This window comes from Scyliorhinus canicula, chromosome 3, assembly GCF_902713615.1.
Source record: "Scyliorhinus canicula chromosome 3, sScyCan1.1, whole genome shotgun sequence".
NCBI lineage: Eukaryota > Metazoa > Chordata > Chondrichthyes > Carcharhiniformes > Scyliorhinidae > Scyliorhinus > Scyliorhinus canicula.
Window position 1 is genome coordinate 172,905,534 of NC_052148.1, and position 18,082 is coordinate 172,923,615.

General features: G+C 43.3%; 1 protein-coding gene across 2 annotated transcripts in view; it reads left to right on the forward strand.

Moving 5' to 3' along the window:
- wdfy3 (WD repeat and FYVE domain containing 3) overlaps positions 1–18,082 on the forward strand; it is a 490,874-nt gene that overhangs the window by 173,978 nt on the left and 298,814 nt on the right. For both annotated transcript variants that reach the window (XM_038791772.1, XM_038791773.1), the window contains exons 7-10: positions 1,347–1,533; positions 4,652–4,818; positions 5,824–6,291; positions 17,187–17,288. In XM_038791772.1, coding sequence (XP_038647700.1) covers positions 1,347–1,533; positions 4,652–4,818; positions 5,824–6,291; positions 17,187–17,288 — 924 coding nt within the window. The remainder of the gene's footprint in view (positions 1–1,346; positions 1,534–4,651; positions 4,819–5,823; positions 6,292–17,186; positions 17,289–18,082) is intronic.

An 18,082-nucleotide genomic window follows, 5' to 3' on the forward strand; every position in this document is an offset into this window, starting at 1 on the left:
GTTTCCTCTTTTTCGACGCTTATTTGGACACGATTGCATAAATTTAAGGTCATCTTTTCCTCTCCATTCGATCAACGTATGTTGAGAAATTTCCTGAAAAATCCGGCTTAAATACCATTGCTAAAAAACCACTAAGGCCGAGAGCTGCTGAATGTGTGACCGACCGTTTACTCCATGGCCGCCACTGGAAGTCCCATTCTGTGATTCTTATACCTTCTGCCAATGAGAACAGTTTCTCTCGACCGACTTGGGTTCATGACTTTGAAAATTTCAAACAAATTTCTTCTTAATCTTTCATTTTAAAGGAGAACGACCCCAATTTCTCCTATGTATCCATGTAACTGAAGTCCCTCATTCCTGCTAACATACATCTAAATCTTTTCTTCACGCTGTCACACGTTTCCTAATTTTTACATGGGCAGAAACTTGATGAGCATCCTTTTCGTATGTTATTGAGCAGATACAATTTACAGTGCAGAAGGAAACCATTCGGCCCATTGAATCTGCACCGGCCCTTGGAAAGAGCACTATGCCACCTTGCCGCCAAAGGATCAGATTAATCGCTGCAATGTCACTGCTACAGATTATCCAAACATAATGTACAGTTGATCATTTGGACATTCTACATTCAAATTATTGTGCTACCTTGTCGTGGAGCATTTTGAAAACTAATAAATAAATGCTGAAAATATCTACAAGTCTTCCCTGTAACTTCAGTAACGAGTTTAATATGAGTTCTACCATACAGAAAGCACCGTTGCTAAACAACATGTACAACATTTAATAAGCAATTTAGTAATCCACATGCTCTTGTCATAACGAGACTTCAAAGATACTTTTGTGACCTTAACTTAGTTATTTATAAATTGGAAAATATTACTGAATTGAATTTGTAATGGAGGGCGGTGACTAATTTTTCTGACCATTCGGCAAAAAGAATATCTTGTCTTGTTAAAAATTGATTTTACTATTTGCAGTTAAGTATGATTGAAAACATATTTTTTAAAAACCCTTTACTGGAGGGAAATGCCAACATCTATTGGGTTACAAACAACACTGGTGGTAACTTCTAAATACAGCCCTTTTAAATACTTTTAAATCAGTTGCCTATCTAAAAGATTTTTCAGGATTATCTGCATTAAATAACGGTCCAGAAAATGTCAATCTGTTTTCTCATTCTAATAATTGTATTTTAATTAGAATTAGATTAATGCTGCTTGAAGAGCCTACCTGAAATTTAAAAATAATTGTTTAGGATTACATATTTTTCCCTTATCACTGTTCAAAAAGAATAGGGGAATGCACAATCACAATTTTCCATGCTGTTTATGCTGATCTACTTACAGAAAAAGAATGTGTTGCCACTTGTATCCAGAACATGCAGCAATTGGAAGATCTTTTACCCCTGGAAATTGTTGAAATGTTTGCTGGGCTGTCCTGCTTCTTGAAAGACTCCAGTGATATATCACAGGTTCTCTTGGATGATTTTAGGTCCTGCCAAGGTTACCAATTCCTCTGCGATCTTCTGCTCAGGTACATTCAAGGAATAATTATTGTTTTTTTGCTCTTGCATTGTCATCAGTTGTGATAACACCATAGTTTTTTCAGATCACTGCCGATGGTTAACTCTGTAAATGAGTACTGTGACCTAGTGACGTTTAAGATCATATAGTGTAACAAGTATAACCAGCTTTTTTTTTGCATGGGAGAGTAAATAAATTTGACCCAAAATTCAATTTTAAGGATTTGCTGCAAGCCCAGGTTCCTTTCTGAGAACTGTTTGCTGTATGTTTATAGAATGTTAACTGGATTCATAAAATAAAGATTGTTTTTATTTAAAAATACTTTTAGTTCTCTTTTGCATCACACCTGTAAAATGGGCCCTTGTGCTCCCCATAACCAAAATCTATTCAAAGTTGTGGGTCAGATGAGCTGCATGATAGACTTTGGTGTTCTCTAAACCCTGGCCCATAATAGACTGGAGAACACTACTTCCAATGGCATGATGTAGGCAGTCATATGATAGTAGATTGTGGGTAGATTAGAATGTGGAAGGAGCCAGTATGGAAGACAGCACCCATGCAGGCTGTACCTTGGTGATGTGTATAATTATGAGTTGCCAATAAATGGTCTTTTTTTTATACAGGCCTTTAGATCTCTTAGTGGGGCGTCAAACAACCTTACAACCATTCATTTAATCTTTTCTTATGGTTAAAATAAGACCAAATGTCTTGGCAAATTAAAACTAAAATGGATTGTACTACCTCATGAAGCTACAGAATTGGAGGATGTTGAATGGTAAAAGTACTTCAGACATGATGGAGGAGCTTACATCGCTCCAAAGTAATTTAAAATCATTCTTTGAGACTGATGCAGCGCTGTCATTGCAGTACAATTGATCTGGTTGAACTGTAGAATAATCAGCCTCATTGAAGAACAAGAGTGATACCTGTTGGCAGAAATCCATCCTGCACTTTGCTTTTGCTAAAGCTGTTTTTTTAGTATTATCAAATTATCTCAGCAAGGCCTCTGAGTAGGGTGTTAGCATAATATATTGCTAAAGTTTATACAGATGTTAATAAATCCTGTTTAAGGTTATCATGAGCTACTTCTCCCTTTCTAATTTTGTTAAATAAGAATAGCCCGCTACATGATGTTATGGTGCTGGGAATGACATTTCTCTACTCTTGGCTAGTGATGGTGAATTTGGCTAGTGATGGTGAAATAAAATAATGAATATTCACATTAACTTCTCGCGAATAATTAATTTAGTAATACAGCCACCACTCATTCATCTCATGGGCATCTTCAAAATCTGATTGTCTGATATCAGATTTATAAGAAATTAAACGATTGATTAACAGTTTTGGGCTGAAGTTTTCCGCCAAACACAAGAACTTTCTTGGATTGTATTTTCCCTTATTTTGTAAGACCCCTTTCAAGTCTTCCTGTTCTTGGGAATAAAGTCATAGAAGAGACAGTGGTGCATCAAAATCCATCCTCCATAAATACAGGAAAGACTGAATAGCTCTCCTCTGAATTTGCTCCTGTAATACATGATCTTTTATGTAATATTGAAATAAAAAGTGAACACAGTATTCCAGATATAGCCTCACCAAAGCCCAGGTATTACATCAACATCACCGCTCTACATTATACATTGTAGCATTCTATTTGGTTTGCTGGTTTGCTGTGAAGTCTCCATCAAGGGTTTTAATGACTTATCCATATGATTTTCATGCTCTGTTATAATTAACTATTTAATAAATTATTATAATATAATTTAATGTGTTTCATGTTCCAGCTGCTGCTTAACCTGTGACTTTATGCTAACCTGTGTGGCGCTGTAGCTACCAGGTCTTTATCCATTGGTCTAACCTGTCTAGATTCCTTTGAGCAATTCTATCTTGATTGGTATAATTGGCCGTTGCACTTTATTGAGTCTGCAAATAATCAAATTTTGTTGACCAATATTCTACTCTTACAAAGTGTCGGAAATGTCGAATCGGCAGCACAGAAGCCTCCCATCCCCAAACCTGTTCGCCTCACTTTCCTTTAAAACATTCTTTAGAACCTAACTCTTGACCATACCTTTAGTCACTTGACTGAATATCTCCTTCTGGCGTCATGCTTTATTTTATTTGTAATGCTCCTGTGAAGCGCTTTGGGATGTTTCTTGGCAGGAAAAGCCTTCTATACAGTTGTTGTAATAGCATGAAATATTGAGGACAGTCGGAGCAGGTCTGACAGCAGCTGTGGAGAGAGAAGGGAACTAACTTTTCGAGTCTGTGTGATGCTTTGTCATCCAGACTCAAAACATTCTCCCCCCCACCTCTCTCTCCACAGATGCTGTCAGACCTGCTGCGATTGTCCGGTATTTTCTGATTTTGCTCCAGATTCCAGCATCCATGGATAAATTTGCTTTTATCTTGGGGAATATTGTGGGTTATTTTTGTTTCCCAACCATCAATTATTTTCAATGTGGGGGAATTGGTAGTGTGGAGAAAATCTCAAAAATCAGAGTTTCTTCCCAGTGTAGTTTTCAAGTGGACCTCGGTTTCCGCATTTAGGTTTGCTGCTGTATGTCCTCATTATTCATGCCAGTAGGTTTCCAATAATGCCCTCAAGATCCCAGTGTCATTTTTATAATTACCAGAAAGATGTTCAGTGATATGGGCTGTACTGCTTCGGAAATTGTTGGGTCCAGTGTACGTTTAAAGCATAGTTTGAAGCATGTCCGAAAATGTTAAAAAATATATATTGATTTGGCAGTTTCAAACTTTCACATTTAATTGGATTTCTCTCTGTGCAACTTTTACAAAGTCTTTAGCCCCTGAAATTGCTGAGGTCCATGCTGAATGGATGCCATGCTGGATTTCTTGCTCTCTCATAGTAACTGGCAACCTGTCAGCAATCTAACCATGTGGACAATTTGGCAACTACATTTAAGAGAAGCCCAGTTATCAAAAATACTGAGCTCCACGAATGCCAAGGGCCATATTGTGGCCTTTTTTATTTTTGAGAGATTTAAGGAACATTCTGACAAAAGTTGGCCTTTTATTTTCCTTTGTCAGCAGTCCCCATCCTCTTCTTATCATTTTATACGTGAGTTGCCAGTAGAAACTAATGGTTATGTACATGTGCATTTTAGATTGGAGCAAGCACAAGAGCCTGATGCCAAAGAGGCCCTGAAAGATTTGGTTCAGTTGGTGACCTCATTGACAGTATATGGGATCAATGAATTGAGATGTACTGGCATAACTAGTGGAGCACCTTTTCTTCTGCCAGGATTTGCAGTGCCACAACCTTCTGGCAAAGGTGATGTTATCAGTTGATTCTCAGTATTTATTCAAAGAGTAATATCTTTAATAAACAATTTTTTCCATTATTTTGAAATTGTGACACTATGACCTTTATTCATGTCAACCACATTACGTTGCATGCCATACAATTATGAAAATTTATATTTTTATTATTTATCAGCAAGCAAGTTTGCTTATCATTTTATTAATGCAGAGTGTCTGCCTTTAAATTAGGTAATTTCTTTCACAAAATGTAATTGAGTTATGATGATTAAATATGCTTTATAGAAAAATAGTTTTTTGATAAAATACTTTGAGAGAAAAATGCATGGTTCATGTTTATTCGTGTTTGCCGTTTATATTAGGCGCCTGGAAACATTATCAGAATTGAATTTACATAATGGCGAGCTCTAAACTGGTGTAGATTGTATTCCTCCTCTATATGAAGCCAAATGAATAAACTGCATGCATGTAATTAGGCAATTGTATTTGGGGACAGCTGAGCTGTTACCGCTAAATGCAATAATTGGCATAAAAAGCTGCCAAAGTAAGATGTGGTAAATGTTAGAATTAATTATAGAAGTCAAAATTGGGAATTTTCCTTTTCTGTTTGCTATGCAATATCAAAAGGGAAAACTGGAGCAGCTAGCAGTAGTAGACAAAAATGTAGTAATAAAGCCAGAGAACTAACTGCACATTTAAAAATGGGCATTAGGAGAAAAAGCTCAGAGGTACTAAATTTTGGAAAATAATTCCAAATTGAAGATAGCATGTCGGACTCGGGAGCCAGTATTTGGAAGGAAATTGGTGACGTGTTGCTCATTAGAAAATTAAATTCCACTGGGAGTTCATTTGTTATTTAGTAATATGGTGAAAATGTGCTGTTGTCTATTTGAAATTCAGTTCACTTTTTAAAGTTACTTGGTAGCATATATTTTGGATATGTTAAATGCATTTTCTGGATTTGGGATGAAGTTATTTAAATAGTGTATTGAATATTGTTACTCTTTTCTTAAACTAGGTCGCACAGTAAAAAATATTCAAGCATTCTCTGTTCTTCAGATTACCTTTTTAAAAGCAAAATCAAGCCATCTTGCCAGAATCATCCTCGATGCCATTTCAGACCTCTACATCGCAGATAATGCTAATTATTTCATCCTAGAGTCTCAGCACACACTTTCACAGTTTGCTGAGAAGATTTCCAAAGCAGCTGAAGTGCAGTCCAAGTACTTTGAAATGTTGGAGTTTATTATCTTCAGCTTGAACTATATTCCATGTAAAGAACTAATAAGTATCAGCATCTTGTTAAAGTCCAGCACCTCTTACCAATGTAGCATCACTGCAATGAAGACCCTTTTGAAATTTGCTCGCCACGATCCTATTTTTAGGGATGTATATCGAGAGGTTGGATTGCTGGAATTGATGGTGAATCTTCTGCACAAGTATGCTGCTCTATTAAAAGAGCCGATTCAGAGTTTTAATGAACCAGGTAACTATTTATTTATCTATATTAATGTGAATGATCCCTTTAAAAATTGAAGTTCCATATTGAGGTGGCCATTATTTGTCATGTATGTTGTTGTCCAAGTTCTTTTTGTGGCTTTGGGTTACTTTTCTGTTTTCTTGCTTCTCCCAGGCGATTGTGACTGCTGGGGAGTAGGCAGTATCTAGTCATGACCCAACAGCCATCAAGGTGTGGGCCTCACTTAATGGATCAGCTTGTCATTGGCTGCCCATAAATTTCATATGTTCATGCTTTGCACAAGCGTCGAACACTCATTAATATAACTTCAAATTTGACAAGCATTTTTTAAATTACTCCTTCAATATTAGAGAATCCATATGAAAATAATCTAGTGCATGATCCTACACTTCAACTAATATGTTTTTAGAATGAAGACTATCCCTTCAAAATGCAATAAAGATGGTTCTTACTGGGGTAGCACTGTGGCACAGTGGGTTGGCACTGTTGCCTCGTGGCGCCGAGGTCCCAGGTTCAATCCCGGCTCTGGGTCACTATCCGTGTGGAGTTTGCACATTCTCCCCGTGTCTGCATGGGTTTCGCCCCCACAACCCAAAAGATGTGCAGGCTAGGTAGATTGGCCACGCTAAATTGCCCGTTAATTGAAAAAAATAAATTGGGCACACCAAATTTATTTTAAAAGTTTTAAAAAATAAAATAAAAAGATGGTTCATACTGAATTAACCCCTTTGCAAAAATGACATGTTTGGAATTTGGTCCCACACTCATGTGAATGTAAGCAAGAGTTTGGGACTATTGCATGCCCAATTTCACTTGTCACCAATAGTTGCCCAACTTTTGTTTGATATTTCCATTAATTGCCAATGTAGATGAATTTGCGAAAGTGATTCAGCAGACACGATCACTGCGGTTCTTAAAATCATGACAACTAAATCACTCAAATTCCATTTTAATTCCATGGGATTTTACCAATGTTTTGAAAAATAAATTTTCTACTTCTGTACCTATTTCAATTAATTCCAGTTGAAACTAATATAAAATGTAATTTGTATCAACAACACCAAATCACATTTGTGCTAAGGCACCCCTGATCTTGAGCATGCACCTCGTGTCCCAAGGTGTTTCAGAGGCATGAAGAAACATGATCACTGAGCCAAAGGAGGAGGTTTTAAGGATGTGAGAAAAAACCTGGCCACCATGAGGAGAGAGGCTGTGTGGTTTAAGGACAGTCTTAAAAGGACAGGAAAGTTAAATGACATAGAGATTTAGGAAAGCAATTCCTTGGTCCGAACTAGCAAAAGGCATGGCCAGCAATTATGAACAAAAATGTGGAGAGGGGCAGCAGGTAGGGACACTGGTGGGATTTCATAAGAGGACAGAGTCAGAAGAACCGAGATTTCAGGGTGTGGGTGCGGTTGCAGGAGTAGATCAGTAAGCAGCTTTGCCAGGTTTTGAGAATCCATTGAATGTTGTTAGATTGATAGTGGTAGGGAATATATTTTAAGTGCTGAGTTCCCATTCTGCTCACTTCCAATTGAAGTTTTTGGTGAAGTAAAAAAAAAGATGAGTGTTCTCTTTTTGTGTGGTTTTAAAGATCTGGTAAGTTGTACTGATTTGTGCAAATAAAAGCTAAATACATTATTTTCTATTTCAAAGTTATCTCTTGTAGTGACATGCAAAATTCAAGAAATTACTTAACTATATTTCAGCTGCCAATCTTTGCCATAAAATTAGACTATTTGTTTTGTCAGAACACTTGAATGTGAAGCATTCTTTAGTGGCACTGCTGTAAATGTTAATTTACACTTCATTAGACTACAATGAGTATTTTGTGATAATTTCACCCCCCCCCCCCCCCAACGCCGGGGCACCGAGCGAGTCCCGCCACGCCGCCCCGGCACCCCCCCCAAACTGGCGCGGCGGGATTCACGGCTGGCCGCTGGGAGAATCGCCGCTCGCCGTTTGTAACGGGATGGGCCGAGTGGCTTGCCCAACACGACATGTTCCCGCCGGCGCCATCCACACCTGGTCACTGCCGGCGGGAACAGCGCAGGAACGCTGGGGGGGGTGGCCTGTTTGGGGGGGGAGGGCTCTTGCCTGGGAGGGCCTCAAAAGGGGTCTGGCCCGCGATCGGTGCCCACCGATCGGCAGGCCGGCTTCTCTGAAGGAGGACCTCCTTTCCTCCGCCGCCGCGCAAGATGCATCAGACATCTTGCGGAGTGGCCACGGGGAGGACGGCAACCACACATGCGTGGATGACGTCGCCGCGTCATTTACGCGGCGCCGGCTGCGTCATTTACGTGGCGCCGCTTTTACGCGGCACCAAGGCCCGGCGCCGCTCCTAGCGCCCCCCCAGGGGGCGGGAGAATAGGGGGCTGTGAGCGGCCTCCGACGCCGGAGTGAAACACTCTGGTTTTCACTCCGGCGTCGGGACGTAGTCTCCCGATGGGAGAATTGCTCCCCATATTTCAGTTGTAATTATGGGAGGTGAATTCGTTGTAATAGCGAGACAGTGCATGCAAGTTGCCATTAGAAATACCTGCACAGGGAGGCAATGGCTTTAGAGGTATTGTTACTGGACTGGTAATCCAAAGACCTAGGGTAATCCTGTGAGGACCAGGGTTTGAATCCAACCGTGTCATATGGTGGAATTTAGATTAAATAAAAATCTAGAATTAAAAGTCTGATGATGACCATGAAACCATTATCAATTGTTGTAAAAACCCATCTGGGTCTCTAATGTGCTTTGGGCATACATGTGACTCCAGATCTTCCATGATGTAGTTGACTTGTAACAACCTACTGAATGGCCAAGCAAGCCACTCAGTTGTATCAAATCACTAAAAAGTCAATAAGAAGGAACGAAATCGGACAGACCGCCCGGCGTTGACCTAGGTACTGTAAATGACAACGACAAGCAGAGGCCTATTGACCCTACAAAGCCGTCCTTCTAACATCCGGAGACTTTCGCCAAAATTGGGAGAGATGTCTCAAACTAGTTGAGCAGCAGCCTGACCTAGTCATACTCTCAGAATCATACCGTAAAGATCTTGTCCCAGACACCACCATCACCTTCCCAGCAGAGGTGGCACACGGCAGTGATATACAGTAAGGAGGGTGGGAGTCCTCAAAATTGACTCGGGGCCCCATGAGGTCTCATCAGGTCAAATATGGACAAGGAAACTTCCTGCTGATTACTATGTATTGCGCTACCTCAGTTGCTGATTCTGTACTCCTGCATGTTGGGCAGGCACCAGTTGAATGAAGGATGCACCAGGGGTGGCAAGGGCACAGAATGTACTCTGGATGGGAGACTTCAATGTCCACCACCAAGAGTGGCTCATTAATACCACCATTATCTGAATTGGCTGAGTGCTGAAGGACATGGCTGCTATCCTGGATCCGTGGTAGGTGATGAGGGAACCAACAAGAAATATAGACATAGTTGACCTCATCATTACCACATTGACATAGTTGACCTCATCCTCACCACATCCTACTTGCCACAGGTGACTCTATCTGTCCATGACAGTAGTGGTTGGAGTGACCACAGCACAGTCCATACAGAATGAGGAAGGTAGTAAGTTTAAGCTAGCATATTTCAGTCCCAGCAGAGCTTCAGTGGGCTTCGTTTTTTTCGAATTTATCTCCGGTCCCAGTATTGATCACTATCCAATTATCCCTGTTTGAAGTACACCTACATGCAGCCATCAGGATTAAATGTTGAGTTCAAAACTTTAAACTGTGATCTTTCTCCTCCATTTAAAAAATATAGTTTTATTCAGCTTTTTCAATTTTATGCATCAAAATAAAGCAATAACAAGCTCGCCAAACCCCCCAACCAAAATGACCCCCAACAGAAAGTCCCCCCTCCCCCCACTAACAGCTAATGGTGACTAGCTCTTTAAAGTACAAAATAAACGGCTGCCATCTCTGGTAGAGCTCCACAATTGCCCCATCTCATGGTTATCGCAGGTCTATGGCCCCTAAAGGACAGGTCTTCAGTTCAATTTGTAGAGTCACTGATGTGGAACTAAAGAAAGAGACCCAGTACCCTGTGAGCTTAGGGCACGGCCAAAACATGTGCACATGATTCGCCAAGCTCCTCCCACAACGCTTGCACTCATCCTCCACTCCCGCAAACAACCTACTCATCCTGGATTTGGTAAAATGGGCTCTATGCACTACCTTCTGCTGTATCAATGCTAATCTTGCACATGAAGTTGCATTCATCCTCCGCAGAGCCTCACACCCCCCACCCTCCAATTTCAGCTTCAATTTTCCTCTCAACTGGCCTTGACCCCTTCCACCGACACTACGTCCCCCGCCATAATCCTTCCATAAATCCCCAAGGTACTCCCCCTCCTCAATCCCTACTCGCAACAGAACCTTCTCCATCAGAGCACATTTAAAAGCAGCCTCACATTAGACGACCAACATCGACCCTTCACAAACCCCATCTGATCCTTCCTAATGACCTGAGGGAGACATTCCTCCAATCACAACGCAGTAACCTTGACCAAGATCTTGGCATCCACATTCAATATGGAAATCGGGTGATACGACCCACACTCTACCGGGTCCTTATTCTTCTTGAGCAAGAGCGAAATCAATGCTTGCCTCATAATCTCTGGAAGAGACCACCACATTACCTAATCCGCAAACATATCCACCAATAATGGCACCAATCAATCTGAAAACTTTTAATAAAATTCCACCAGGAGTCCATCAATCCCTGAGGCGTTCCCCGCGTGCATTCTCCGTATAGCTGTCTGAATGTTCTCTACTCCCAACAGCTTCCCGATCCTCCTCCTACACCATGGGACACTCCAACCCCTCCAGAGACTCCACCATATCCGACTCCAACCTGTATGGATTCTTATAGAATGCCACAAACACCCCATTAATCTTATCCAGTGCAGACATCAATTAACCTCTCGTCCCCGGAACCAGAACAATTCTCGGGAGGCCACCTTTCACCTCAACTGACCAGGCAAAAGACAATTAGTCTTTTCCTCATATTCATACATTACCCTCATCGAGCGCTGTACTGGCGCACCACTTTAACAGTAGATAAAATAGATCAAACTGCGTCTGCAGCTTCTTTCTACACGCCAGGAGCTCTGAGTCGGGTCATTTGAATACCTCCCATCTACCTCCAAAATCTCATCCACTAACCGTTGGCGCTCCTCCCTCTCCTTTTGATCCACCTGCGCCTTTGTGCAAGATTATTTCCCCCCTCACCCCCCTGTCTTCAGGGCCTCCCACAATACCGACTACGACACTGCTCCATTCTATTGAACCCCACATAGTCATCAATCACACTAGCCATCTTCACACAAAATCCCAAATCCGCTAACAACCCCACATCCAAACTCCACCTCTCCAAAACCGGATCCACCAAATGCGGAGCATGACCTGAAATGACTATTGCAGAATATTCTGCTTTCCTCAGCCCTGGCAGCAGAGACTTCCCCACCACAAAAAATATCAATACACGAATACACGTTATGCACCGGATAGAAAAAGGAGAAATCCCCTCCCCCAGGGTGCAAAAACATCACGGACTGCCCCACCGATCTCCTGCAGAAATTTTGCAAATATCTTTGCATCCCTGAAGGGGCCAATGACTTCAGCTTGGACCGATCCAACTTGGGATTCAGAACTCAATTAGAATAACCCCCCAAAATCAACTCCTGTGTGTCCATGTCTGGTATGACCGCCAACATCCTGTTCATAAACTCCACACCCTCTCAATTTGGAGCATACGCGCTCAGTAAAACCACCAACCTTCCTGTGACTATGACATGTCGACCGCCCTGGTCCACGACCACCTTTCTCACCTGAAACTGGATTATTTTGTTAATTAGAATCGCCAGCCCTCGGGCCCTGCAGTCAAAGCCTGAGTGAAACACGTGGCTAACCCAACCCTTATGGAGCCTAAACTGGTCCCTCAGTTGCAGGTGGGTCTCCCGCAAAAGCACCACACCAACCCTCAAACTCTTCAAATGCGAGAAAATTCTCACCCATTTCACTGGCCCCCCCAAACCCCGCACATTCCACATAACCAATCGGGGGTCTATCACCCCCCCCCCCCCCCCCCCCCCCCCTCAAGTCAGCCAAGGCTATTTCCATTGCAAAGGATTATCCCCTCCATCTCCCATGGTCCTGAAACCAGAGCCCACCCAAGATGGCAGCCAGCCCCACCACCAGATGGGACAAAGAACCAAACCCCAGTCACCGTCTGCATTCTACCCCTCCAGTCCCCTACCCACTTCCTCTCTCCATCATTCACACCACACTTTCCGGGGATCCATTTTTCCAACTGGCCAACTTTCGGGACTCACGCCGGCTCACCTTCGCGACCCACCATTTTCTCTTACCTTTAATGTGAGAGGTGAGCCTGCTTGGTCCTCATGTTCTCACTCCAATCAGGTTCACTGGAGGAGAGCGTGGATTTCGTACCTCAGTTGGTAAACTCTGAGTGGCACCCCTGTTGACAGATCATTACAGTAACTCTTCAAGCGGATGAAGTCCACCATCATGAATTTGTTTCAATGCTTTCATTTTGTTTAAAAGAATAGCAAAAAACCTATAGCCACCCTTCAGTACACCGAGGGCGATGATGTGACGATTTCTCATGGCTTTCATTAAATCCCTTGCCAAACGTTCAGTTCTGTCCATGATTAAATCATGAGGGATATATACTCTCTCCAGATAATTACAGTAATGTCTAGGAATACAAAACAGATCAAGGTCATAGCTTTGTTCATCATTGGTGACCATCACGCAGTCAGTCGTAACCATGCCGCAATCGCACTTTGACGCCGGGTTCAGGTCCCAACACTCGTGGGCCGCATACGCACTGATGAGCGGACATGCATGCACAGTGCGCCCGCAACATTTTAGCTTGTCGTGGCCGCCATTTTAAAAGCCACTTGCAGCCAGCATTGTTAAAAGCAGGCTTCTGAGGCTGTTGTGCGTGAATTCCCATGATCGGGAACACCACGATGGCTGGCTCCGCGACCTGCCCACGACCCAACCACGGGTCGTGACCCCCACTTTGAAAATGCCTGCTCTAGAGAGACGGAGACTGAGGGATGACCTGATAGAAGTTTATAAAATGATGAGGGGTATAAATAGGGTGAGCAGTTGGAGGCTTTTTTCCAGGGCGGAATTGAAAATTACATGGGGGGGGGGGGAAGTTCAAGGTGAGGGGGGATAAGTTAAGTGGCGATGTGCGGGGGAAGTTTTTTTTACGCAAGAGTGTGGTGGTGGCCTGGAATGCACTGCCAAGTGAGGTGGTTGAGACAGATACGTTAGCGACCTTTCTGCCAGCTGCTCCCTCCCTCTCGGGAGCTGCACCGCACCTCCCTCCCCTCTTACTTCCATACACTAGCTATTCTCCAGTGTGGTGGCTCTCCCCTCTGCGCTCAGCTCCTTCTGCGCTCAGCTGTTTTTTCATTGACCCCCCCCAAACAGCTTTCAGCGTTCCAAGCAGCTGTGCAATGTTTCCATCGCGGTTCTGCCCTCTGTGCCCCCACGGCACGGGGCTGCACGGTACTGCAATGGTTAGCACTGTTGCTTCACAGCTCCAGGGTCTCGGGTTCGATTCCCGGCTTGGGTCACTGTCTGTGCAGAGTCTGCACGTTTTCCCTGTGTCTGAATAGGTTTCCTCCGTGTGCTCGGGTTTCCCCCCAGAGTCCAGATAGAGCAAAGAACAATACAGCACAGGAACAGGACCTTCGCTCCTCCAAGCCTGTACCGGTCATGATACCAACCTTTGCCAAAACCCTCAGCTCTTCCTTGTGCTGTATCCCTCTATACCTATCTTATCCATGTGTTTGTCAAGATGCCGTTAATGTATCTGCCTCCGCAACCTCCCCTGGCAACGCGTTCCAGGTATTCACCACCCTCTGCGTAAAAAAACCTGCCTTCCACATCTCTGACCTTTGCCGCATGAACCTTAAACCTATGCCCCGTGGTGACTGACTCCTTCGCCCTGGGAAAGGGTACCTGCCCATCCACTCTATCCATGCCCCTCATAATCTTGTAGACCTCTATCAGGTCACCCCTCAACCTCTGTCTTTCTAATGAAAACAGTCCGAGTATATTCAGCCCCTCCACATAGCTGACACCCTCCATTAGACCGGCTACATTTCCCCCAAATTGTTTATGTATACTACAAACACCAGAGGCCCAAGCACAGATCCCTGTGGAACACCATTAGTCACAACCTTCCATTCAGAAAAACATCCTTCTACTGCTACCCTCTGCCTCTGTGACCGAGCCAGTTCTGTATCCATCTTACCACCTCACCTCTGATCCCGTGTGATATCACGTTTTGTACCAGTCAGCCATGAGGCACCTTGTCAAAGGCTTTACTGAAGTCATGTAAACAACATCCACGCCCTTCCCTCATCAATCATCTTTCTCACCTCCTCAAAACAACTCGATCGAGTTAGTGAGGCACGACGTCTCCTTCACAAAGCTATGCTGTCTATCGCTAATGAGTACATTTGTTTGCAAATGGGTTTAAATCCGGTCCTTGAGATTTCTCTCCAATAATTTACCTACTACCAACGTGAGACTCACTGGCCCACTCCTCCTTTTTCAATGCTAACATGATCTAGACTGTCCACACACCCTACCCAAGAATCATCTTCCACAAAGTCCCTTTCTTTGGATGAACACTGATGCAACGTACTCATTTAGTACCTTGCCCATTTCCTCTGGCTCAACACAGATTCCCTCCACTGTCCTCAAGTGGTCCAATCCTTTCCCTGGCCACCCTCTTGCTTTTTATATATGAATACAAAGCTTTGGGATTCACCTTAATCCTACTTGCAAAGGACTTTTCAGCCCCCACCCATACTAGTTTAAATCCTCCAGAGTGAGTCGAAGAAACCTCCCAGCCCAGGATATTGGTGCCCCTCCAGTTTAGATGCAACCCGTCCTTCTTGTACAGGTCACACTTGCATCGGAGGAGATCCCAGTAGTCCTGAAATCTGAAACCCTCCCTCCTCCACCATCAGTTTAGCTACATCTTTGGCTGCACTATCCTCCTATTTCTAGTCTCACTGGCATGTGGCACAGGGAGTAATCCTGACCTCCAGGGGCAGCATGGTAGCACAGTGGTTAGCACAGTTGCTTCAGAGCTCCAGGGTCCCAGGTTCGATTCCCACCTGTCTCACTGTGTGGAGTCTGCACATTCTCCCCATGTCTGCGTGGGCTTCCTCCATGTGCTCCCGTTTCCTCCCACAGTCCAAAGATGTGCAGTTTAAGTGGATTTGCTGTGCTAAATTGCCCAGAGTGTCCAAAAAAAGGTTAGGTTGGGTTACAGGGATAGGGTGGAGATAAAGGGATGAGATGGAGTTATGGGCTTGGAATGGGTGCTCTTTCTAGGGGCCGGTGCAGATTCGATGGGCCAAATGGCCTCCTTCTGCACCCTCCCTCTTCAGGATGTCCTGTGTTTGTTCAGAGACATCCTTGACCCTGGCACCAGGGAGGCAACATACCATCCAGGAGTCCCTTTCCCGTCCACGGAAGCGCCTATCTGTGCCCCTTACTATAGAGTTCCCTATAACTATCGCTCTTTTGCACTTTGCCCTCCCTTGCAGAGCTAGTTGTGGTGCCACTGTGTGGCTGCTGTTGTTGTTTTCCCCTGATAGGCTATCCCCCCCCAAAAGTGCCCAAAACAGAATACCTGTTAGAGAGGGGGATAGGCACAGGGGATTCCTGCACTGCCTGCCTGACCTTTCTAGCGGTCATCCATCTGTTTGCTTGTACCTTGGGTGTGACCACATCTCCATAACTCCTATCTGTGATACCTTCCGCCATGCTCCTAAGTGCATCCAACTGCTGCTCCAATTGAACCGAGGAGCTGCCGTTGGGTGCACTTCTTGCAGATGCAGTTGAAGAGAATGCCTGCGGATTCACGGCTCTCCCACATCTGGCAATTGAAGCACTGCATCCCACTTATCCACATTTCTCGCTCTAATTAAGTAAATGACTAACCATTAACTTATAACCAGTAATTTAACACTGATTCAAATTTAACACACACGCAGATTAAAATTTAGCAGATTCCCTCTTAGCCAATCTGATCAATGCATTCTTGTGACGGCACTTTTCAGTCCCTCACCCCCTCGTTCCCTCCCCAATGCCCTCTTGAGGGTCCCTGATTGTTATATCTCACCTCACCTACCTTACCCAGACTGCTCTCGGCTCGCTACGCTCAGCACCGCACCAAAAAAAGGAAGTCTGCAATCCCCGAGGTAAGGTTTTGTATCTCACCTACCTTACCCGGAGTGCATGGAAATGGTGAGACCGCATCTGGAGTACTGTGTACAGTTTAATCCCTTAAGGGATGTAGTTGCATTAGAGGCAGTGCAGAGGTGGTTCACTCGATTGATTCCAGAGATGAGGTGTTTGAGATGTGACGCGAGGTTGAGTAGTTGAGTTCTATGCTCTCTCGAGTTTAGAAGAATGAGTGGAGATCTAATTGATTTATATAAGATGATAAAAGGTATTGACAAAGTAGTCATAGAGTGGATGATTATTCTTGTGGGGCAATCTAAAACGAAAGGTCATAGTTTCAGGTTGGGGAATAGCAATGATGAGGAGAAATTACTTCTCTCAAGGGTCGCAGATCTGTGGAATTAGCCATGATCGTATTGAATGGTAGGGTGGGCTTGAGGGGCCAAATTACCTATCACTTCTTCTTATGTTAAATCTTACCTGCTCCCTCTCCACTGTCTCTATGGTTACCAGAACTGCATGCAGTAGTACTCTTAAGTGCACATGTCAGCATTGCAGCAACAGCCCCATTTTAATAACTGTAATTTTATAGACTTGAAATGATTTTTAACTATAAAATTTGTTGTTTTCTTTTTGGAAAGTGGAATCTAAAGCAAATTGTTCATTGGAGGACCGAAAACAGCTTGCCCTGTTAGTGATGGAGACTCTGACAGTGCTGCTGCAAGGATCCAACACAAATGCAGGTAATTAGAGGATCTGTTATAAGTTCCACCTAATATGCATAAATAGAAGTGCGCAAATTCTAATTTTTGAAGGAAATATTCACGTCGCTGCCAGCACAGAGATGTTGGCACACTATATAACAGTGGTACAAGATTTCATTCAATTAGCTGATCCATGCCAGTCCATTCGAGCAACTCTTCTGCAGAACAGTGTGGTGAAGTTTTTAATTTAAACATGACAGAATTTTATTCAAAAGATAACTTTTTAGGAAGTTCTTTAATAGCAGGAGACTGTGCTCTTAAGGTTGGAAACCTTCCTACCATGCTTTAGCTATTGATGAAGAAAATGGTTTCATAAAAGGAGAAAAATGATCCCCAAACAGGAAATAAGGATTAGACTTGTGAATGTACTCGAGCTCCAAATTCTCTACTTTCTTTACTCTTCATGTTTGGGTTGTGGGCATCGGTGGTAAGGCGTGTATTGTCTATCCATCCCAAAAAATCTCAAAGATGCCATTGAATGTTCTTTACAGTCATGAGGTAAAGGATCTCCCACAGTATTGGTAAGGTAGCAAAGCCTTAGATTTTGGCCCACAGATGATGAAGGGATTACGACATATGCTGTTCCCATGCACTTTACAGAGCTGCCAACCTTTCACAACAGAAATCAGTACTCCAGATACCAAAAAACAGTATTTTTGCATTAAAATTGGTGTTTTCATTTCAAAAAACAATGCGCACCAGTCTGAAGTACAGATTTACACCTTTATTGCACATATCTAAAACACAAATGGAAAATGCAAATCTAATGCTTT